General features: G+C 36.0%; 1 protein-coding gene across 7 annotated transcripts in view; it reads left to right on the top strand.

The window, feature by feature from the left end:
* TP63 (tumor protein p63) overlaps positions 1 to 26,076 on the top strand; it is a 230,474-nt gene that overhangs the window by 75,791 nt on the left and 128,607 nt on the right. For all 7 annotated transcript variants that reach the window (XM_045502600.1, XM_045502599.1, XM_045502598.1 and 4 more), the window contains exons 2-3: positions 9,183 to 9,311; positions 10,083 to 10,215. In XM_045502600.1, the coding sequence (XP_045358556.1) occupies positions 9,183 to 9,311; positions 10,083 to 10,215 (262 nt within the window). The remainder of the gene's footprint in view (positions 1 to 9,182; positions 9,312 to 10,082; positions 10,216 to 26,076) is intronic.

Raw genomic sequence — 26,076 nt, 5'->3', positions numbered from 1 at the left:
GGGCAGTCGGTTAATCCGACTTCAGCCAGGTCACGATCTCGCGGTCCGTGAGTTCGAGCCCCGCGTCGGGCTCTGGGCTGATGGCTCAGAGCCTGGAGCCTGTTTCCGATTCTGTGTCTCCCTCTCTCTCTGCCCCTCCCCCGTTCATGCTCTGTCTCTCTCTGTCCCCAAAATAAATAAACGTTGAAAAATAAAATAAAATAAAATAAAATAAAATAAAATAAAATACTAATATATTAATGGAGACAATTAGGCAAGTACATAAATAATTACAATATTTATGCCTCAGTATGCACTGAGGCAAGAAAAAATAAGCTTAGATGGGATCTGATAATTTACCATCTTCTAGTGTTTAAATATAATGATCAGATAATAGTCTGTAAGTATCCAGGGTGAGGATGCTTGCAATCGTAAGAAAACTGCATCCTAGGAAAACTCCCCTGTAGATTTGTATTTTCCCATAGTCCTTCCAGAACTCGATGCTCATATATCTCAGTCATGGATGCTACACGAACTTCCTATCAGGTCTTCACATTAGTACAAAACTCTAACATATTCAAAGCCTGATGTAATGGTGATTACATTTATTCAAATATCTTCTAAAAATTTTAAATTTTATTTACTTATTTTGAGAGAGAGAGAGAGAGTTAGAGCAGGGGAGGGGCAGAGAGAGGAGAGAGGGAATCCCAAAAAAGCCTGATGTGGGGCTTGAACTCAGGAACTGTGAGATTATGCCCTGAGCCAAAACCAAGAGTCGGATGCTTAACCGACTGAACCACACAGGCAGCCCCAGATGTCTTCTAAATTGTAATTTGGGGGGCAGTTTATAGATATGTTCCTTGTGTGTAAGTTTGCAAGTGTCTATATTTGCATGCTATAATGTCAAAAATGATATTAGAAGTAAGATGGGTTCAAGTCTCCCTTATCATTATCTTCACCAGATGCCAAATTCTAGATTTAAATGGATCAGACTATTAACTGATCAATTTATTATAGGACAGTGATGTTGGATGATGTTTTTTTTTTTTTGTTTGTTTGTTTTTGTTTTTGTTTTTTTTATGTTCATGGATTTAGAGACAGCTCAGTTTACAAGAAGTTTACATTTTTTATGATTTTATTTATTTATTTTGAGAGAGAGAGAGAGAGAGAGAGAGAGCGAGCAAGCTGTGGAGGGGCAGAGAGAGAGGGGGAGAGAGAAGACCAAGCAGGTTCTGCTGTCAGTGCAGAACCCAATGCGGGGCTTGAACTCATGAACTGTGAGATCATGACCTGAGCAGAAACCAAGAGTCAGATGTTTAATTCACTGAGCCTCCCAGGTGCCCCATAGGAAGTTATAATTGCACACTTTCTTCAGAGCATTGCAGAGGGAGCCAGGATGCCTGGGGTTTAGCACGAGATCCCTGTAGGTTTCCTGTGGGACTGTGAATAAAATCCCTGTGAGTTCTTATTTGTAGAAAGTATAGAGGATGAGAAATAAAGCCTTTTTCAGTTTTGTTTTTTGTTTTTGTTCTATAACTCTTTGCTAGAAAGAACCAGGAAAGTAGGAATATGTGTTTTGACTCCCAGCCTCTCATTTGTTAGAGGACCTGGGTATACAATATGGAAACACCATTTCAACATGAGTAAATTACGGTAGAATTAACTAGGGACAGGAATGCTTAAAACATGCCAAATTGAGAAAGTAAACTCAAACAATAAACAAAAAAATATGGTGGATGTCTTGGTCCCTTCAGTATGCTATCACAAAATACTACAGCTTGGGTAGCTTATAAACAACAGAGATTTATTTCTTACAATTTTCAATTTTGAAGGCTCTGAAGTCCAAGATCAAGGTGCTGGCAGATTTAGTGTCTCGTGAGGTTCCACTTCCTAGTTCATAGATGGCAGTCTTCTCTCTCTGTAATCTCACAAGGAGGAATGGGGAAGAGTGCTCTCTGGGACCTCTATTATAAGGGCATGAATCCTATTCATGAGGACTCTATCATAATGACCTGATCATCTCCTCAAAGCCCCACCTACAAATACTATGACTCTGGAGATAAGTTTCAACTTACGAATTTTGGAGGCAACACAAATATTTAGTGTATTGCAGTACCTTTTTTAGGTGTGCTGAGCTTTGTACTAGATGTTAGTAAATGTGAAGAATGTGACCTGGGGGAGTATAAGAGGTTATAATTTGAAAAGACACTTGCTGAAAAGAAATAACATGTAGGGTACAGCTAGCTGAATAATTTGGAAAAGAGGGTCTGTCCAAAGGAATTAAAAGGATGAGGGATGAGGTCTAATTAGATTTTGCCCAGGGTACGAAGATGAGCGATTATGAAATCTGAGTCAGGAAAGGAGTAGCCTGATAGAAGTACTGTTTGGGGAAGATTGATGATCACACAGAAGTTAGAAGAGATTGCTGACCAGTGACATGATAGCAGCAGGAAGGTTCACTGGGATGGGGCTGTGAGAGATCGGGGTTACAGCCAGACAAATCATTACCTGAAGGCAGCAATCGGTTAGGATAGAGACTGGGGCACAAAATATCGACTTTAGAGGACTTGGTACTTGAGAGAAGAAAAGATCACTACCTCAGAGTTAACAACTGGTGAGTTGACCCTAGATATATGTAGACTTTGATGGGAGAATTGGGAGTTCGGGGTGCACAGTAAAGGGTTATGGCAGAAGCAAGCTGTGGGAAATCAGGTCTTCAGACAGGTGGTAGTGGGAAGAGAAAAGGCGTCTGAAGATGAAAAGGAACTCCACTAATTATGGCAGAATGGAGGATAAATGGATATTGACAGATATAAAAGAGATTTTCTTAAGAATACAGTTTATCAGTTCAACCATAAAATTAAAAAAATTATATATATATATATATACTATATATATATATACAATACATATATGTACAATATATATACAATTGTATACAATGCATATACATTGTATATGTATATACAATGTATATGTACAATATATATATGTATACAATATATATATACTATATATATTGTATATATATGTGTGTGTGTATATATATATGTGTGTGTGTGTATATATATATATATATATATATATATATATATATATATATATGTGCTCTAAATGCATTTTATCCATGTGAGTTTTCTTTGCTGGAAGTGAAGTTGATATATGGGTTTGACTCTGGGATTAATATAAAGATAAGGAACAGACTGGTCATTTTTCAACATGAAGTTGAAAAGGAAAGATTTCCATTTAATGAAGAAAAGATGTTAATGTACCTTATTTAGATTATATGACTGAGTTTCTGGACTTTGACATATATCTAAAGCATATGAATAAATTTACTCCTCCAGGGCTCTTGGGCACTGTTGTGTCCAATGATTAGGCAATTTATTAAAGAGCATCAAGGTGTTCTTCAGCATCCTTTAAACTAAGTATGACAATTAATAATCAGAGTGGTTATAATAGCAGAGTAAGCTGAAAATGCAGGATTGCTTCTGAACTAAAAATAAAAATGGCATTATGTGATTTGGAAAACTCCTGAGGCCAACTGGAAGACTTGTTTGGGGGAAGGTCCAGAGAGGTTAAGCAATAATTTGATGGATTGGTAGGTTGGATGGATGGATATACAGAAGAAGTCACGTTCAGAGTTTTAAATCACTTTTATCTGAGAATTGGGAACAATCCCATAGGTTTTGACTGCTCAAGTCCCCTTGGAAAACAATAGTGACCTCAGCTGTTTTTCTTACATGACATTTTAGAGTCAGCTCTTACCAATATTGAGAGTCTTCAGAAAGGCCAAATGTTCTGTCAATATCATTCATTGGTCAGTATGCGTTTTCTCACATCATTTCCTGCTCACTTGGAAGAAAAGGGGTAATGATTGTGATGAGACAGAGTTGGTAGGATTTTTGTTATTTTACAGAAAAAAAAATTCTAACTATAAAAACTTTTATTATGAATGAAAATTAGAACCATATATATATTATATATATAAAGCATGAGCATTATTATATATGTATATTATATATGCATATATGTATATTATATATAATATATATAATTTAATAAAGCATGAACTTTGAAGTCATACAATCTTAAATTTAAAGCCCAGCATTATTAACTAATTAATAAATTAGTAAATAAAGCCCAGCTCTATCATTTACTAGCTGAGTGAACTTGAACAACTTCCTTAACCTCTCTGAGCCTAAAAGTGTCATGTGGAAAACTGGAAAAGCAGGCCCAGTGATGTGAAATCCTGTCATAATCAATGGCAATCCTTTTCTGCCAATCACCAGGCAAATAGAGCACAAACCAAAATGAATGTTCCATGCTGGCTTTTCTGCCCTTCAGAAGATCCCAGTCCAGAGGGAAATTAAGAGTACATAAGGTTATGACAGAGGGTAAAATTTAGGCAAACATTGAAGGTGTTCTATTTCTGACACTAAACTATGAAAAACTTTCAAAAAACAACATACATGTCTCATTCATCAATAAATCCCCACATAGCTTTTCACATAATACTCAATATATGTATTATTGAGTCTTTTGCACATAAATAGTTCACTAAAGTACATTATTAGATAAGTGTAGCAATAAATTCACACAGGATTTTTTAAAAATCTGAGTAATTTCCCTACATTATATTTTTAAAAAGGCGTTCAAGAACATAGATAATAGTAAAATAATTAGGAAGTTATCAGGTTTGAGTATTTATTATCTTTGCTTTTAACATTATTTAAAGTTTAATACTTTGTAATAAATTATAATAATGACTGTGTTTAAAAACTGGCTTGAAAAAATTCCAGAATATTGAACAGTCTGCTTTCATTAGCCAGTGCTCTAGCACAACAGTGGATCTAGGCTAAGTTTTTAAGGTATCAGCCTCAGTTTCCTTGTGAAAATAGATAGCAAGTCTAGACAGTGTTTAAGGGCACAAGTGACTTTGACATTCTATGTGGTCCCCAAAGGTTTAGATTCATGTGTGACCCCATCTTTCCAAGTGTTGGCACAGTTCCTGAGGGGGCACTCCAGGTCTGTTTTTCTGGTGTTCCCCATAACACATTCTGTCTCTATACCAGGAGTGACACCCTGTCAAGGGAGCCTTTGAATCAGGAAGTCGAGGAACAGCCAATCAGCTTCTTTTCTGATCTGCATCACTACCAAATTCTGTTTTGTTTTGTTAAGTGAATTAGAGGATGTTGGTATACAATCAAGTATATTCCTACTCTCATAGTTTTAAGTATGGATGCTCTAAAGGGGAGTAAAGAGGCTTTAAATATCCAGAAAATGCTAAGTATGGGAACTGTTCCAAGAGGCCAAGGGTTGGGCAATTCATGATGAAAATTTGTGCCTGATGATTCAATTTATTTTTCCTGGACTGTGGGTAAAGACTTATGTTGAGTACAATATAGCTGGGGTGAACTGGTTCTTTTTTGATTTCACTTTTTCCACCTATTAAATAAGAAAAAGTAGGCTAGATGGTCTCAGAGATCTATTAATTCTAAAATCCATCTATAATACTAAGGTTGTTTGGAACTCTGAAATATTAGATTTGGAGATTTTCAGGAGTGTTGAAAGAAACTTAATGTAAGGGATTTGAGTGACGACTCCTGGGGCAGAAAAGAAAAAAGCAAGAGAAAATGCAAACTGTTGGTGGATACCTCTTGGGGTTTTCAGCTCACTTCTACAGAGTAGGGTTCCTTTATTTATTTATTTATTTATTTATTTATTTATTTATTTATTTTTTTCTGAGTTAATACTAAGAGCACAGGGTATTTAATCCACAAAAAACAAACTGAAAAGAAAAAAAAAAGTGACTTGAGGCTTCCTGTCTGTGGGTATGACTGGTTTGACAAACCCCCTTGAACACAGTGATTGTTCCATGAGTAAATTGACACTGAGATTCATCCAAAGGCAAAGCCTCTAAAGATAGGTAGGGTTTATCTCACTCTTCCTGCCCTATGGCACTAGCTGATCTCCTTCCTTCCTGTCAATAATATTTTACATCTTTATTCAGAGACCTGGAATCAATTCTGGATTTGCACAGGAGAGACAGTGAAGATCCTCTAACTCAGACCACTGATTTTCTAAAACACTGTGAGAGAACCTGTTCTTCAAATGAAATCTTGCTTGGAACACTACTATACATAAGACAGGCAAAAGCCAAACTTCTTGGTGTTAAGAAGGAAGAGCGTCTGGACTCCTATCAATATGGCCATTTCTTTACATCTGGTGAACACACCGAGGCACCGGAAACCCTAGAGTTTCATGCAACCAATTTGAAAACTGCTGATGTATTCCAAACCTCACTCTCAACTTTTGTAGTAAAGTCACTGTAAAGCTTGAGGTCTTGGGGGAGGGATGAAAGGAGAGGGGCTATTGCCCTATTCGATGTCAATAAAGGTGATCTAGGAGAGAAAAGAGAGGCGATGGCGAGCATTTTATGGTGAAAGAACACAGAAAGAGAAAGAACAGTTTGAACTGGAGAGAAATGAGGGGATAATTCAGGTTTAATAACTTTTGTGTGACACTTTTACAACTTTCACAGGCCTTTCAAATATGCTATTTAATTAGTTCAATTCAGCAACTCTTTCCTGGATACACATTTTGTAATACCTGACCTAATCCAACCCAGGCACCAGGCACTGTATACAAAATAGGTAGCACATTATTTCAACCACCTGGTAAAGGAAGCATAGTTGAAGATACAAAGAGGCTAAGTAAATTGACCATGTCCTCAAAGTGTGACAATGGTAGAGCTAAAATTTGAACCCAAGTCTGTCTCACTTCAAAACCCATGTTCCTTCCACTCCAACCTCAAGGAAATATAAAATTGTAAGGGATGCAAAGACATATGGACGTTGCCTTCAAGTTACTTAAAATTCTCTACACTCGATTGTTGTCCAAGGAAAGTAGGATGAATAATCATTGATGAGATGCAACTGAAGGCCAAGAAAGTTTGGAGAAGGAAGATTATAGTTCAAGTGAAGGACTGGGAAATGCCTTGTGGGGAGGAAATCATTGAGGACTGGGTAGGTGTCTGTGAGGCAGCAGAGCAGAGGCGACTGTCCCTGTGTCACAGTCAAGGAAGCTGAAGCTCAGAGACTTGCCCGCGGTTTTGCAGCTGGTTAGTGGGGACAGCAGAAATATAGGGAAGGTCTTTAGGTGTCAGAGAGTGACTAGAGGGAAAATATGAATGTAACATAAGCAAGGTCTGATTGAGCCTTTTGCCAGTAGTTCAGTTTGTGGCCATCTTCTCCATCCCCATTTCTGCTAGCATCCTCTTGTCTTACCTGGACTGGTGCAACCACTTTGTCCATAAACTGATGTGCTCGAAATCTTTCCTTCATGCAGCTTCCAGATTTCTCAGTACAAAACATATTCTGATTGGCAACCTCATGCTTAAAACCCTTTAATGCTGTAGAGGTGGATATGGATGTGCAGAAAGAAATCCATCCGTAACTCATGCATGGATGCATGTGTGCACACGAGTATAAGTAAAACTGAGAATTTCTGAATAAGATCAGTGAGTTGTAGCAGTGTCAATATCCTGGTTGGAATATGTTTGAACAGTTTTGTAAGTTGTTGTATACCATTGGGAGAACAGCATAAAAGGTGCATGGACTCTCTCTGTATGTAAATCTGTATTTATCTCAAAATGAAAAGTTAATTTTAAAATGTGTTGCAAAACCTGAAAGTATTGAAATATTTAAGCTTTCTTTAAACATAGCGTATGATTTTCTTCTCCTCTCTCCAGTTCTGTTTTCCAGTGTTCTTTGCCCTAAATCTTATACTCTACTAACATAGAGTTTCTTGCAATTTTCTCACATACACCAAATGATTTTCCATTTTAGGATTTTGTCTATGCTGTCGCCATAGACTGCTCACTCATATTATTAATTCTTACCTGGCATAGCGAATTTCTTCTCCTTCTTTAAGGCTCTTTCTTTGATCCTTTAGATGAGCTGATATATTTTATCTTTGTACTTTCATAGCGTTATACATACTCTATTTATTAGAGGTTTGGTTTCCTCTCTTACTTTCTATACATTGATCTTCTAGAGATGACACTGTTTTATTTGCTTTTATTTTCAGTGGCCTTTATTCTTGCTAGTAAATAATAGATGCTCATAATGTGTTTAACTTGAGTAAATGAATGTATTTCTCCTTACAGGTTGGAAATTATCAACAATAAATCCAATGCTATTATCTTCTGTTATGTAACAAGCTCAGAGTATTCATTTGCAAATTTAAGATGATTGACTATCTTAGTACACTATTTATTAACACTTTATGATATTAAAAGTAATGATGAAGAGCTTAGTTAATTTCTTCCTGGGGTAAAATTAGTCTACTGATAGTCACAATGAATCACATACTAAGATGATCTGTGTAGATAATATGCCAACTGGAGACAGCATCACCTGAGAAAGCTGATATTTTCCTTCACATTATATAGGGATCAAGGTTATTTTTTTTTTTAAGTAAAGGCAAACGTGGGGACCCAGCAACAAAATGGAGCAAACAGAAATAATACTCATTTGCAACATATTCAGATGTTTAGTCTGAATACTTAATCCTTTAGTCGAACACAGAATTTTACATTCCAATTAACAACCACCCACATACACATCAAGGTAGGTTAACTGGTGATTAAGATTTTTAAAAAAGTAGAAAAAACTAGGTTCAGAGGTTTGAGTTTATTTTCCCTGGGCACAATGCTGAGATGGTAGTTATGAGAGAGGTGATTTTGCTGCAGGTGAAATTTAAATTTTCTGAACGCCTCTCTGTTTTCTGATTCTACTTTTTACCTGCTGGAGGCAGAATGGGCAGATAATCAGTTGAGTCATTTTAAAACAAGTTTAATAATAGGTCACCCTGGCTGTCAGAATTAATGAGGGAATGTTTATTTTCTTTTTGAAATCTTCAGAGCATTGATGCTGGATAGTGGAAGTGTAGAGTGTTAACAACATTATTAGTTACAGAATAACTTGATAGAAGATGTGATTGTCTAACTGTATGGCAAAATGGGATCCATGACATTGCCCAAAGAAACACCACTCATGCAACTTGTAAAATTCGCTGTACCTGCCTGCGTGGTTCTGAAAATGCACTTGAGTTATTCTTGATTGAGTATGCTTTAGTTTAAATACTCAATATCCTAAATACAGAGACTATAATTCTAGTTTCATTTTTGTTCTTTTAAGGTTCGTAGAAACCCCAGCTCATTTCTCTTGGAAAGAAAGCTATTACCGATCCACTATGTCCCAGAGCACACAGACAAGTGAATTCCTCAGTCCAGAGGTCTTCCAGCATATCTGGGATTTTCTGGAACAGTAAGTATCAAATAAACACAAAATATTGTACTTAAATTATTATAAATGGGCAAATGCAGATTATAAAAATATTGTTTACTATGACGTGCTCCTAAAATCAATAAAAATCAGTCAATATTGTTGGAAAAATGTATTTCCTCCAATAGTATTTCTGTGTCAAAATTCAGTGCAGATTTATTCAGTTTATAATGCTGAATGAAGATCATTATTGCAAGGTGGTATAATTTTGGAGCGTAATTTTGGTCTCCTGACTACCTCCAAATAGGTTCCCCAATGACTCCCTTGATATTCAAAATCTGTTCCTTTGGCTTAAAGACTCTTAGTTGCTGGTACAATACAAATACCCCCTGAAGAGGTAAAACACTAATTTTTTTGGTCATTTATGCCTTGCTAGGAAAATGATTATTGTCTTCTTTATTGAATTTGGATAAGTGAACAATTTAAGAGGAAATACCAGGGCACTTGGTACCCTAAGGGATGGGGTATAAAATACTAAGTTCCTGATACATCCTTTCTCTTCCACATCCACCCAGCAATTCTCTGACAAGGGTAAGGATCATGATTCCCATTTTATGAATAGGATTTAGATTTGAACTGCCTGAGATTACACATACGGCATGTGGTTGAGCCACGATTCAAACCTAGAGTTTCTGACTCCAACCAATGAGCGCTGCCATCTTTGAAACTGAGAGAGCTCACTGTTATCCCCTGGGTTCTTGTGTTTTAGTCCCATTCCCTGCCTAACACCCTTTTGTTTGTCCTTTATTATAGGCCTATATGTTCAGTTCAGCCCATTGACTTGAACTTTGTGGATGAGCCATCAGAAAATGGTGCAAGAAACAAGATTGAGATTAGCATGGACTGTATCCGCATGCAGGACTCAGACCTCAGTGACCCCATGTGGGTGAGTGGCAGGAGATTCTCCTATAATCTGTGGGCCATGCTATCCACATCTCTGTTAAATCTCTATATTTCGTGGCATATGGGAAGGCAGGTGGCTCTGAATGGGCTAAGCCATTGGGCAGAAAGTCAGTGTGGTCAGTAGAGAAAATTAAGCATTTGTGGATTCTCTTCATCAACTCTGCCTACTGCGTGTGCTTCTTCCACTAGTGTGGGAAATGTGGGCTGGGAATAATCCCTTACATCCTTTATCTGAATCTTTCCTCATGTCTATCCCAGTTTGGGAAGGATGATACCAGTCCAAGGTTTTGTAGGGGGAAGAGACAGTTAGAGTCAGAGTCTAGATCTAAATTCTATCCAAATTCTGTCTATACTAGGGCAGGATGGAACTCTTCTTCTTTAAAGTGGGAGGAGAAAGTAAATTCAATGTGAAGACACAAGTTTAAGTACCTAGTAATAGAACAAGGGGAAAGAAGGTAAATAATACATAAAATAGGTGGTTTTTGTTTTTTGACTTTTGTTTTCTTGGCTTTACCACTGAGTCACTAGTGACCTTAGGCCTCAGTTTCTCATACAAAGGAGTGTAATGGGTTAATAATAATAAAAGACACTTATCCTAAATGTTTGGATGAAATTTTCTGTATTTGTGCAGTACATCGTGCTAGTGGGCTTGTTTTGTTTTGTTATTTCTTAAATGATTATTCACCGTACAAATTCTGTTGCCTTTCCTGTAAACACACACACATACACACAAATAAACAAACCCTTCTAGAAAAATAGGACAAAAAAAAAAAAAAGGTAGAGAAAAGGTGGATATTTCATAGAACACATGTGGGCATGATCTTGGAAATCACTTTAAAAATACCTTGCCTTGCCTTTCTGATAGAAGATGTTACTGGAATTTTCACTCTGTGTGTGTGTGTGTGTGTGTGTGTGTGTGTGTGTGTGTGTGTGTATTTATCTGGATTGTACTTCTTTCTTTCTTTGGATTGTACTTTTTTTTTTTTTTTTTGATATTGGATGAAGGTGTGTCGGGAAAGGGAAGAGGGAACAACCAAAAATATGAAGTTGTAACTTTGTGGTTACACTGATGTTTTGTCACTGAGTTGATGAAAAGAAAATGCAATTCTTCAGTGGCCTCTTCCATTCTAATCTCAATACGCTTTTCAGTTATCTTTGAGCTAGTGAAAGGAGACTGATGGATAAATCCAAGGCAGGTCACTCAAGGCCTTGGAATGTATTATAATTAAACATAAATGGGGGAAATTCTTATACGACAGTGGCTTCGAAATTAGGATATCCCCAATTCACTGAATAACATCACCTCTTGCTAGGTAGTGCGAGCCTAGGCAAACTTATCTTTGTATGTTCTCTCTGGGGATTTTCTGTTCTGATTCCTGGACTCATAAAAGTGAGCAAATTTATATAAAGCTTAAAATGTAGAATCAAGCCTTTTTATTTACAGTTTCGACTGTCATTTCACACACTTTTGCACACTGTAGCGTGTGATTTTTTTTAATGTGTCATGCTGTTTACTTCATTATATTATTAAAAATTTTGTCCTTAGAAACATCTTGGGTTTTTTATTGGGGGGGGTGGGAGGTTGATTTTTTCCCCCTCTACCCAATTCCTATCTACCCCTCAACAACCGTGTATTCTATTTTCTCTGGGAAAATTTCCATATCACCATTCTTCACCATATAGCAGAGACCATTCCTCTGAGGCAACTGAGGTATATTTTTAGTCCTATTACCTATTATAAAATATTATCATTTTTTATTTCTCTGTCTCTCAAGGGGACAGGGGCCATATTTTGTCATGCTCAGTATTTGTTTCAGTATATGTCTCATAATAGACCCTCAGGAAATTTTGAAGTCATAAGAAATGAGATTTGGAAGTTATCTATAAAGTCCAAAAGTTCTTTTTCAAGCAGTCCTGTCCAAAAGAAGTTTCTTTCAATGATGTAACTGTTCTATATTCTGTATTGTTCAATGCAATAGTCACCAGCCACATGTATCCTTTGGGCATTTGATATGTGGTTGGTACAACTGAGAAGCTTAATTTTAACTTTATTTAATTTAAATTTGAATGACCACCTGTGGCTAGTTGGTAATATATTGGGTAGTGCAGTTCTAGAATATCTCCAGCCAGGGGGTTATTCTCTTCTTGAGCGTTCACATCAGCAATGCTTCCAGTCCCATCTGCCTCTTGTATTCCTTCCCTTTTGACTATGGTCTGTCAGTGCCAAAAGCATTATGCTTTTTAGGTAATTTATTTTTTACTTGCACTGTTTTTTTGCTTCTGCTGGAAAGTACCCAGATTTGCTATTCGAGCAAAACTTCATCATTTAAAGTCCATTGTGATGCTTTTACAAATCAGCTAAGGAAACTTTAGAGAAATCCTAGTACAGTACCTGAGTAAGAGACATGGAAGCTATACAGGATGTTAGAAAATGGAAAGAATTGGGGCACTTGGGTGACTCAGTTGGGTGTCCGACTTCAGCTCAGGTCATGATCTCACAGTCCGTGAGTTTGAGCCCCGCACTGGGCTCTGTACTGACAGCTCAGAGCCTGATGCCTGCTTCAGATTCTGTGTCTCCCTCTCTCTCTTCCCCTCCCCCACTCACACTCTGTCTCTGTCTCTCTCAAAAATAAACATTAAAAAAAAATTTTTTAAAGAAAATGGGAAGAATGAAGGGGAGAAAGCCAAGAAATTACACAGATGCCATTGCTCTCCTGATAAGTATCTACCTAAGAATACACTGCTTCATGGGTTGAGGGATACTATTATTTAAGAAGTACTGATATTTAAAAGAATTATCCATTTGTGTTCAACATTATTTCCCGAGCATCACACACACACACACACACACACACACACACACACTTTATATTGATTCTTTGAAATTGACTTTTAATAATGCTCCTGGGAGGACTGACCTGATTGAAACTGAGAGCATTCAACTTAACATTGATCCATATGGTCCTGTTATAATTCTAAATCACAAATTTTTGAAATGACATCATCCTTCAAACAAGTAGCTGCTGCAACTGGTGAGGTTCTTTCCTTCTATTACTTCATAGCGTATTTTTGCTTGACTTATGTATAGGTTAATAGCTAAATAGTTCCAAAATGCTACACATAAGTTACTTTCGTTTTACATGTAAAAGTTTTTTTAAATTTTGGATCTCAGCCTAGATGTTCTCACTGTGCAAGAAATATGAATCTGTGGACATGAAACAACATGTCAGATTATTAAGGACAGAAATCGTGAAATCGAGAACGTCATCCATCTTTAATGACTTTTGATACAACCTTCACCTTGATAATTAGTCAAGAAACAGAATCTTAATGTTTTGCTCTGATTATTAGCAAAGAAATCTGAATTGCAAAGAATATATGTGCCTTCTTCATTAGAATGATTTTAATGTCACTGAAGACTGAACTACATTGAATTAGCAAATGAAGATGAATGGGATTTCTCATTTTTTTAGAATAATTTAGCCTATGTTTCCAAGATCCTGTTGGCTTCTGATTCTAATGTCCAGTATATATTACTTCACATCTCAGCCTTGCCTTATTTACAAACTGTCACAGTATGCCTGTCATGTCTTCAATGGGTAGATAATGGCATCAATATTTAAATGTTCTCCTGGAATTATTCATGGAAACTACATAACTTTTATTTGTGCATTTGTTGACTCTTTGTGCTTTAGAAGAAGCCGTATATAATTGAACTGGGTTTTTCCCTTGCGATTTGAGTGGTAATTATCTAAAACCATCCATTTTTATAAATTCTTATTGTAGCATCCCAGATATACATGAAGAGTCTTTAGCTCATCACCTCTGCATTTCAAAAGAGCAGATAGTGTGCTTGTATTTGGAAAGGCGTAGACCACAGCATACTGCCCTACATCTTAAATGGCCCAAGATTCGTATAAGCTTTCAAGTATATATACACTAGATCTAGCAACAGACATTTCCTTAGTACTTACTGTGTGCTATGTTCTTTGTGATACAGATGAAGAAATCATGGTCTCTAGCTTTGAGAACACCCTAATGTAGCAAATGAGCCAATGTGTATAAAGTTACTTAGGAAAAGTATTCATATGTATATACTTTTTGAAGACACACATAAAAGGAATGATTTATTGTGCCTGAGAAGGACTGGCAATGTGTTACAGAGAAGGCAATGTGTTACAGAGATTTTTATTTAAGCCTTGAACTATGAGTCAAATTGACCAAAACAGGGAAAGGAAAAGAGGCCCAAGTTTTTGTTATGAAAACAACTTATGAACAATACTATACTGTAAAGCTTAGAAATTTTAAATGATGAGGCTTAAACATTTAGCTAAGGAGAAATTTCTATAGAAAAAAGGACAGAATATACATTTAAAATTTTATAACACATGGCAAAGGTTTAATAGCCCTAACAACCTAAATATTTAAAACTACAAGAAAGAGGGGCACCGGGGTGGCTCAGTCAGTTAAGGGCTCGACTTTGGCTCAGGTCATGATCTCACGGATCATGAGTTCAAGCCTTGCATTTGGCTCGGTGCTGATAGTGTGAAGCCTGCTAGGGATTCTCTCTCTCCTCCTCTCTCTGCCCGTTCTGTGTTCTCTCTTTCATGCATGCACACGCTCTCTAAATAAAATAAAATAAAATAAAATAAAATAAAATAAAATAAAATAAAATAAAATAAAAATTTAAAAGATACTAAAATAAGAGAAAGATAAAATCCCTGCTCTTTGGCAAAGAGTATAAGTACTTCACATATGTTTAACTGACATTAAATATTCAACTTCTCTAATAAAAAAAAATGTGACATCAAAGAATGAGATTCACTGTTTATCATAAATTGTCTTCTACCTGGTCAGCAAAGATTTAAATGATTGGTAATATCCAGTGCTGATGATATTGGGAAACAGACAACCTTTTCACTTTGGACAAGAGTATAAATTGACGTATTTGGAGAACAATTTACCTATTCTAATTTATTAAATGTTAAAGGTACTTACACTCATCCTTTAAGGCTGCTTCTAGGAATTTCTTTCACAAAGCAATTTAAAATATATAAATAAGTATATACACAAATATATATGCTGACATACATACATACACACACAGACATGCACACAAACACACACACACCTATACAGAAATGAAGGCTTCATTGTGACATTGTTTATAATATCTAAAATGATAAGACTAGATAGAATTTTGTAGACTTTTGTAGAATTTTAATGTTTTGGGTTCTGATAGATAGGAAAGAAACTACAGTTTAAAGCAAATGAGGGTTAAGCCCACCATTGAGAGATGGTATTAATAATTATGATGCATGGTCATTTTCATCTTGCCAGTTTTATCCGTGTGAACCTCAGTATGATTTCTGTGTTTGTGCTTTGTGTGAGGTATCTGTATGTATATCTGGGAAAGATTAAGTAAAATTGATATAATTTCTTATGAAATGTTTGGAAGAATTTACTAATAAAACCATCTGGGCATGGATATTTCTTTTTTGGAAAACTCGTTAAGTAGTTTCATTAATTGTTACAGACCTAATGAGATGATTTGTTTTATCTTGGGTAAGTTTTCATAAATAGTGGTTTGTAAGGAATTGGTTAATTGCATCAAAGTTTTGATTTTTTTTTTAATTTTTTTTTTCAACGTTTTTATTTTATTTTTGGGTTGATTTTTTTTGTACAGAATTGTTTGGAGTATTTCCTTACTACCCTTTTAATACCTATGGGATCTGTAATATCCTCCTGTTCATTTCTGACATTGGTAACTTGTGTCCTCTTTTTCTCCATCAGTCTCGCTAAAAATTTATGAATAGTATTGGTCTTTTGAGAAACCAGCTCAGCGTTTTGGTTTCCCTGTTTTTCTCTATTGTCTTTCTGTTTTCAACTTTATTATTTCTGGTCTCATTTTCTTCTGCTTCATTGGGTTTATTTTGCTCATCTTTTTTTCAGGTTTCTTAAATTAGAAGTTTATATTACTGAGTTGAGATCTTTCTTGTGTTCTAATGTTAGTATTTATGTTTATAAATTTCCCATGAGACACTGCTTTGGTGGCATCCACTAAATGTTGATATGTTGTATTTTTATATTGCTCAGTTTAAAGCATTTTCTGTTTGCCCTTGAGACTCTGTCTTTGACCTATGTGTATTTATAAGTCTGTTTAATTTCCAAGTATTTGGGTATTTCCTGTTACCTGTCCCTTACTGACTTCTGGTTTAATTCCATTATGATCAGAAAACATACTTTGTATGATTGCAAATTTTTGTAATTTGTTAAGGTTTGTTTCATGAGTCAAGATATGGTTTATCTTGGTGAATATTCTGTGGGCATACGCTGATCTATAAATGTCAATTAGGTTCTGTTGGTTTGTGGTATTATACAGTTTTTCTCTATCCTTGTTTATTTTTGTTTCATAGTTCTATTGATTACTGACAGATGAATACTGAAGTCTTCAACTCCAATTATGGATTTGTCTTTTGCTCCTTTCAAGTCTGTCTGTTTTTGTTTCATATTTGTGTGAGTTTCTTCTAGAAAACATATAGCTGGGTCACTTTTTATCCATTCTGGCAATCTCTATTAATTGGCATATTGATATCAGTTTCATTATATATATATGTATATATATATATTTTTTTTCATTGTATATAATATTGCATATATACAAATATTACATATGTGTATACATATATCATATATATTATATATATTAATATATATATATGTATACATACACACTATTTAGGTTTTGTTTGTTTTTTTTCTCCATTGCTCTTTTGTCTCCCTTTTTTCTACCACTATTTAGATCATTTGACCTATTTTTAGTATTTTCTTTTAACTGTTCTATCTTGGTTTTGACTATATTTCTTTGCATATTTTCAAATTGTTTCTCTAAGGATTATAGTCATAATTTTTTATAGTCTATTGAGAATCAATATTTTACCACTTCAAATGGAATGTAGAAAACTTACCACATATTGGTTTCATAACCCTCCCCCATGATGTTGTCATATATAATATGACATATATAAAATGTATATATAAAATATATGTAAAATACATCTATGTACATTGAACACTCTATCAGACAATGTTATAAGTTTTACTTATAACTGTCAAATGTATTTTTAAAGAACTCAAGAGAATAAGTCTATTTTATTGAACCGGGTATTTACTATTGATGTTACTCTTCCTTCATACTAAAGTTACAATTCTGACTGAATAATATCAGGAAGAATAGGGAATTCTATGTACAATTTTGTTCATCAGAATTTTTTTCAAAGAAAAATATGTACTTATATTTTCCAAGCAGGACTATAAACCATGTCAGAGCTCTAATTTGCTGAATTTTTATTGAATGTAAGTTTAAAAATGTTCCCTCTATACCTCCCTCAACCTTTTCTCCCTCTCAGAATCACACCTATAGCTATTTTCTAACATTATAGAATTGTATCAAGATTGTTTTTTATATGCCAATCTTTTGTCCTCATTTGCAAAATTTCATTCTTTAAATATACCTATATATATTATACATATATACAAATATATATATTTGTGTAATATATATGTATACATATATATATACATATATATTACACATATATACAAATAATATTACATATTTGTAATAAAAATATTATATATTTTATATTTGTATATATGTATAATATATATGTATATATATATTTGTATATATATAATATATATATTTGTATATATGTATAATATATATGTATATATACATTTTTATATATGTATAACATACATATATGTATGTATATATATTATACAAATATATATGCATACATACATACATACATATATATATTATAACAAACATACTCTGTGAACAAAGTATTTTTCATTAGGTCGCTCTAGTCAGGCTACAAGGGGCTGGTTAACAACATTGCTGCATGAATCACTCAAAAATTCTTAATTTCCTATCCTACATGCCTCCTCCTGGCTCAAGAGGTGGAAAGGGTATGATTATTGCTATGTCGTATAAACAGGAATTATTTTCTATAAATGTTGGTCTCCCAGACACCTGACATGAATAGTGTCTGCCAACCCCAAGTCTGATGCCAATATCAAGAGCTCACTTGAAAGAAGACATCCCTATTTTCCTTCCCTTTCCTTCCTACCAGGTCTCCTTCAGGCTTCCAGAACCACCTTCACATCTCCACTGTTACCCTCTTTGTTTCTCCTATGCATTCCCTTGTTCCTTTCCAGGTGTCCCACTTCTCTCCCATTTCTACTTCCTCTGGTCAGGTCTTCTAGAAAAACACTACAGTTCACTGTAGGCAGACTTGTTTAAGGGTTTTTTGTTTTTGTTTTTTGTTTTTTTACTTTGATGACTACATTATACTTAACGGGGCTATACAGTTTATTACTTCAGAATTATGACACGAGAGTTTTAGTCAGATACACTGTGATTGGAATTCTGTCTTTACCAATTTTAGTCATGTTAACTTGATAATCTCTGTGAACCTTTCCTTCGTTTTTATGGATAGACAATAATACCTATCATTGGCCTCAGAGAATTACAATGTTTATTTTATTATCTGATTTGCTTTCATTCAAAGTTCCTGACATATAAAATTATAGTCATTAAGAAATCATTTTTGTTATCACTTGTCTGTGCTGTTTTTCATAAGAACTCTGAGATAGGTGAATATATATTACTTTTTATAATAAAATGCAAATTAGTGAATTGCTCTGATTATAAAATCATAAAAAAAGAACTTTAGAAGTAAATATCAAAAGCATATATAATCTCAGCTTCATGATAACAATTATAAAATTTTAGTCTTTTTTCCAGTTTTTTTCCTTGAAGAAATAGATTTTTTAAGATGTTTTTGGATCACGTCATATATAAATTTTCCAGTCTACTTTTCTCGCATTCAGAAGTGAACCTATTTGTCTTATTTACTAAGCTTCAAAAGAGCTTTAATTGTTGTCTTATATGTCATTACATAAATCTACAATGATCTATTTAACTGTTCTTTACTCATAGATTTTTAAGAATATTTATTTATAAAACGTTTTCTTGTGCTAGATGCTTAGAATAAAACTGTATTAACACCAGTGTTAATAATACCAAATTTATTTTCATCAGTTTGTTTTTGATTTATACTCCTACAACTGTGCAAAAGTGTCTATAAACTTGAAATCAATTTTGGTTATACAATCTCTTTCCAAAAAAAATGCCGGTTCTTTGGGGCACCTTAGGTGGCTCAGTCAGTTAAGCGTCTGACTCTTGATCTCAGCTCAGGTCTTGATCTCAGGGTTGTGAGTTCAAGCCCCACATTGGGCTCCACGCTGGGCATGAAAGACTACTTTTAAAAAAATGTGAATACTTCTAGGTGACTAAAGGGGATTCTGGCCGTTTGCACATTGAGATGAAACAGTCCGTGTTTAAACAACCTTTGACTGTAATCGGTGGAAGGGATGGTAGTTGTGACTAGAGATGAGTAGGACATCTTGGAGAATGGAGCGCTGATGAGTGGGGTGGACAGGCTTCATTGGGATGCAGACAGTATGAAGAAAGGCTATGAAAGAAAGGTACCCAGTATATTTGCAAGCTATCCCCCTAGGGCTAGCCCTGAACATGGGAATGTACATAATATTTTCTCCTTTTCCATGCAGCGCTTCTTAACCCTTGTTTTAGTATCTTTACTGCTCTCATTCCTTGGCTGCTGCCATTAAAATACTCAATCAATCATAATTTGTACCAAATAAGCTTTTATTCGTTCTATAAAAACAAGCGAAATAGACAAAATACATTCCACATAGAAAAAACCCTCCAGTTTTTGGAAGATGGGTTTGTAGTCCCTTAATGTTGCTTATGAGATGGCCTGATATCCACTCTGATTAGACAGAGTTCAGGGGTCCCCAGAAGAGCAGACTGTTGTCCTGTTCTGTTCTTTGTGCACTGTAACCAATCAGAAGGGACCACTTTGTTCAGGATTGCCAGGCCAGGGACTTTTACCCTAAACACAAGTATGCATTTCAAACCTTGAACAAACAGTCTGCTTAATAAAATAAGGGAAAGGATTTTCTTTCTTTCTGTCTTTTTTCTTCTCTAGAAATTCACAAACATCAGTTGACAGGTGACAGCTCCTCCCTTACAAAAGGGGCTGTTTGCTTTTTGATTTGGTGTTTGGGTAAACTGCAGCACGCACGGCAGAGAATTTATTGCCTAGGGGAAGGTGTTTGCAGTCGCTGTGTTTAATCTGAAAAGAAACCCTTTTTCCTTCTATCCCCTCCCTCTGTTTTTGAGGAGGGAGAGTTGGAAATGATAGCCCCAGGGAAATAGTTCCCCTAACACCTGTCTTTGGTGTAACCTCAGCAATGTTACTTAAGACACTGTGCTTAGTGTATATGCATTCACAATGACAAAGTTGAAGAGGGCAGATAAACAGAAAAGGATTTCAGCAGAAACACAGGAGCTGATTCTGACCTTGCATTCTCTTAAAAACCGAAGAGGTTGAAATCCTAGCATGCTGGCTTAGAGAAAAAATGATTTGTCTGAAGTAATATGCTGTAAGTCACCTGTTCTTTCCTTCAGTGACCAGTTCATTTAATATAGTTTTAATCTACAAAACCTGGAAAATTCTAGAATATTAGACTCAGGAGCTATAGACATGATACATAGTTCTGCTCCAGCTTTCCTTTAATAGACAGGAAAACTAGGCTCCAAGTTGATTAGGCTGAACTTCTCCAGTGTTTCCACTAGGGTTTATGGTTGACCCTGGACTAAACCTAACTTTCTGGACTTGTAGACCTGCCTTTCCATCTACTATTAAAGATAGTTAGTGGTAGTGAGTTCAAGCTGGAGGGAGATTGCTGCCTGCATTTGAATCCCAATCTCTCATCCACTACTTGGAGGACCTTAGCTAAATTCTGGTGTGTTTCTGGGCTTCAGTTCACCCACTTGTGAAATGAGGATGATGGTATTGATGACCCACCACAGAAAAACTGTTTAGAGAATGGAGATGGGATGTGTAAAGCAATTAACACAATATTTTGTGTGTGGCCAGTTCTCAGTGGTGATTGCTCATTGCTGTTCCTCTTTAGAATATGATAAATCTGGAAATAGGAAATTTTCAATCCCAAATAGAGTAATTACTGCTGTAGGAAAAGGTGAAATTGGTATGGATTTGTATTTTTGTATTTCAAAAAAAAAAAAAAGAAAGAAAGTAGTATTTGAAGATATACTAGCATGCTGTAATCTCTGTTTAGCCCTTTTTTTTTTTTTTCCATTTGAAACTAGATAGAGTTTTCTTCAAATTAAATCAAATTTTGAAGTAGATTTCTTTTCAAAGCTGATATACTCTGGGGACACATGGGTGGCTTAGTCGGTTAAGCATCCAACTTTGGCTCAGCTCATGATGTCGGGGTTCGTGGGTTCAAGCCCCGCATTGGGCTCTGTGCTGATAGCTCAGCAGGCTGGAGCCTGCTTCAGATTCTATGTGTCCCTCTCTCTGCCCCTCCCTCACTTGCCCTCTGTCTCTCTCTGTCTCTCAAAGAAATAAACATAAAAAAAAAAATTAAGCTGATCTACTCTGGTGTCCATTCAGGTTTTATAGAACTTACAAAAAACATTTTCACTTTAATTACTATCATTTTATATTAGTTATTTGCATTTCATTCAGGAATCTTAACATAGTAAAGTGTTCTCTGCTCTAGAGCACAAGCTTTGGAATTGGATACCCTGATATCCCTTGTTTTGAATCTTAGTATGATATTAAAATCAGAGCTGCATGGACTCCTAGATCTCAAGATGTGGTCTCTGGCCAGCAGCATCAAGAACTGTAAAGAATGAAAATATTTTGGGTTCCACTCCAGATCTGCTGAAACAGAAACTAGGAGAGGGAGGGCAACAATCTTTCAATAAAGCCCTCCAGGTGATTCTGATGTTGGAGAAATACGGTGCAATCCAATATTTAACATACGTATTTTTATAGGCGGAGGAACTCCGGCTCTGAGTGGACAGTGACTTGCCCAAGGGTACAGAACCATAATGACAAAGAAGGAACTTCTAGGCCAGTCTCTACTTTAAAATAGACAGTTTTAGCTGTCATTCATCTTAAAACATGTGGAAAGTTCTGCTGGGTTATGCCATTAAGAAAATAAAAATGTAGAATATCATAGTTGAGAAAAAGAAATTAAACATATTAAATGGTTCGCTTCATGTGCCTTCTCAGTAAAATGTTGTTAAACAAATTCTCATACGTGGTTTTCTTAAAAATTTTTTTAATGTTTATTTATTTTTGAGAGAGAGAGAGAGAGAGAGAGAGAGAGAAAGAGAGAGAGAGAGAGAGAGAGGGAGCATGAGAGGCAGAAGGGCAATGAGAGAGGGAGACAGAGAATCCAAAGCAGGCTCCAGGCTCTGAGCTGTCAGCACAAAGCCTGATGTGCGGCTTGAACTCACAGACCGCAAGATCATGACCTGAGCTGAAGGCAGAGGCTTAACTGACTGAGCCACCCAGGCACCCCATCATATGTGGTTTTCTAAAACTGTAGGTTTATAAGAATCTTTTCCCTGGCAAAAAGACTATACTTTAAAGCTTGTATTCTTGTCAATTCAACAAGAATTTGCTGATCATTTACTAAGTTCAACATACTCTGCTAAGGGTGCAAAGTTTAACTAAAAGAGCTTAGTCTATCACTACCTATAACTTAAAATCAGTAGGGGAGACAATGATGAAGTTAATGAACTAGGTTATAAATGATCTAAATGATCACACCTGGGGCACCTGGGTGGCTCAGTCGATTAAGTATCTGACTCTTGATTTCACCTCAGTTCATGATCTCAGACTTCTTTGTTTGGAGCCCTGCATTGGGCTCTGTGTTGATGGAACCCTCTCCCACTCACATGTGCAGGCACACCTCTCTCTCTCTCTCTCAAAATATCAATCAATCAATAATCATATCAAATAAAATATTTGTTTCTTACCTATTGAGAGATAAATAGATGAGAAAATAAATGGGTACCCATATTGAGCAATGGACCAGAGTTTAGTCATTGGTAATGACTTCTGGGCATTATAACTTTGGCGACAGTCTTCATATCAGACTCTATAAGAATGATAACCGTTAGGCATTAAGCAGCTCGGTGGTCCTGCACTTAGCTAACATTTGCTGCTTTCTATACTTGAGACATTCTGAGGATTTATTGAATAAACAAAGCATTTTATACTCCCAAGGACTTCATAATTTGTTACCAAACAGGAGATACATACAAACAACTCTTATCAAGATAGAAACTGGTAAGCACCAGAGGAGAATATAGATAAAATTCAGCAGGAATTCTGATATTCATTTCTATTTGAAAGCTCAGAAAATATATGGGCCAGGTGAAAGAGAAGAAAGAGAAGTCATTTCAGGCTGTGAGAACTAAGTTAGGGAACAGGTTTAAATGTGTGAAGCATCAATGTAAGAGAACAGCAAATGATGGCGATATGTAAGAACTGGAGAATATTAGCTTTTACCTAGAGTAACGCAAATGATTATTTTTAAGTTCCCTGAACCTATATGTGAGCTGTTAGTTCAAGACCCCTTGAGTTAACCCTTTGAGTTAGGTGGTAAACTGTGTAATGGGGGGAAGGCCATTTTGGTTTGGCTTGAACCCAACAGGCAAGAAAAGGAGTAAGGAAATAGACAATATAGTTGCGTTGGGGTCGTTCAAGAAAGACAGTGATGTATTCTAACCTGATGGTCTTGCTGAACCAGTTATAGCATAAAGAGTAGGGGTAACTAGAAGATGGCGGCTAGAGATGTGGAGGTGCCTGCCATGCATCTGACCCCAAACTCTTTTCTTACTGTCAAGGTAAGTAGGTGTGTAAGGATTAAGACTGAGTCTCTCTACAGGAATATTTCTTATCTACATTTTCTTCCCTAGCATTTATTCAGGACATACTAAGTGCCAGCTCCTAAAGTAGGAACAAAGATGAAAATGAGTCCCTTTACTTTACAACCTCATGAGGGATAAAGGTGACTATGCTACTAACTAGAAAACAAGAAACATGTTGATAAAATGCTAGAATAGAGATTTTTTTTTTTAAAAAAAAAAGCAGATGAAACCAGTAGCTGGATTAATTATTTCTGATTAGGAGGGTTATGGGATTCTTCATCTGGTAAAAGGTAAAACCTAAATGTGTCTGTGTGTTTGTGTATGTGCATGTTAGAGAGAAAGACAGAGACAGAGACAGACAGACTTACCAATTTAGTTTGTGCAGTCATTGTGCAGCCTCTCACTTCATTTGTGCAGATAGATGAGCTGAGTCGGGGTGCCTATCAAAAAAATATTGTCAGCAGTGATGTGATCTTCATTTTGGTCTCTTTCGTCTATCAAAATTATTCTTTGTGTATAGGAGAGACATATCATTCATCTATACATTAAAAAAAAACACAGTTCTTCATTGTATCTACTTATCATCCTCCCAAGAAAGCTGAAGAGCTCTTAATGATATTATTCAAAGCTTTTCTCACCACACCCTCTGTAAGAGATAGTAAGAGAGTGGGTATTTTATCATCTCAGTTTTGTACCTTCATGGTGCAGGAAAGTGAATCAGAAAGTAAATTACACGTAAAGCCCATGTTATTTGTCTTGGAATTGAGTATGTTTCATTCAAATATCTGTTACTACCTGCTCTTATTTAAATTAGAACTTAAGACAGCCTTATAATATATGGCTTTTAAAAATATTCCTCTCTTTTGGATGTCTGTGTTGGGTGTCAAGATGATTTTTCTATAATATGAACTTCAATGGACCATTATGGATTTAGTGATGTTGGCTGCCCTGGACAAAGGGATTCAGCACAAACCATCTCTGTTAGTGAATTAAATGGATATAGTCCACTTCCCATTTAACCAAGATATTTTAAGTGCCTTCCAGCAATAGTTGGTTTTGAAAAAGAAACTGTTTAGCTACTTGAAATTGATCACATAGAAAGAAAACTAAAAACAATATGGAGAAGGAAAACAATCTATTTTGTGAATCATTGATAATGGGAAACCAACGTGTCTCTTTTTCTTGAGATTCCAGAATCAATACATCACAGGTAAAACTAGGTTCTTTGGAGGTCCTTTGGCATAGGAAGAAAAATTAGGGTTTTATTTTTTAAATTTTTCATTTATTTTTGAAAGCTTATTTATTTTTGAAAGACAGAGAGCAACAGAGTGTGAGCTGGGGGCGAGGGGGGGGGGTGTGGAGGGAGGCAGAGAGACAGGGATGCAGAATCCAAAGCAGGCTCCAGGCTCTGAGCTGTCAGCCCAGAGCCTGAAGCTCAGAGCCTGATGCGAGGCTTGAACTCACCAACAGTGAGATCATGGCCTGAGCCAAAGTCGGTTGCTTAACCGATTGAGCCACCCAGGAGCCCCAAAATTAGTATTTCATATGTGGACCTTATAAATTTACTATCTCTTCCATTAATTTTTTTTTTTCATGTTTGTTTATTTTGAGAGAGAGAGAGAGAGAGAGAACACGTGTGTGAGCAGGGAAGGGGCAAAGAGAGAGAAAGAGAGAGACTATCAAGCAGGTTCCATGCTGTCAGTGCAGAGCCCAAAACAGGGGCTCAATCCCACCAACATGAGATCATGACCCAAGCTGAAATCAAGAGTCAGAAGCTTTAACCGACTGAGCCTCCCAGGTACCCCGCTATCTCTTCCATTGTGAAAAGTACTCAAACTTTAGCAGCTGGGAGGTTTAGGGAGAAACCACTGGCCTGGGAGTCAGAAGTCTGGGCTTCTAGTCCTCATGCTGCTGTCACTAATTGGCTTTTTGTTGAAGGACAGACAACTTCCCCCTCTGAGCCTTATTTCCCTTATGTGTAAAAGCAGGGAA

This window comes from Leopardus geoffroyi, chromosome C2 (genome assembly GCF_018350155.1).
Source record: "Leopardus geoffroyi isolate Oge1 chromosome C2, O.geoffroyi_Oge1_pat1.0, whole genome shotgun sequence".
NCBI classification, from domain to species: domain Eukaryota; kingdom Metazoa; phylum Chordata; class Mammalia; order Carnivora; family Felidae; genus Leopardus; species Leopardus geoffroyi.
The sequence above is the reverse complement of the archived record's forward strand: the minus strand, read 5'-3'. Positions and strand labels throughout refer to the sequence as shown.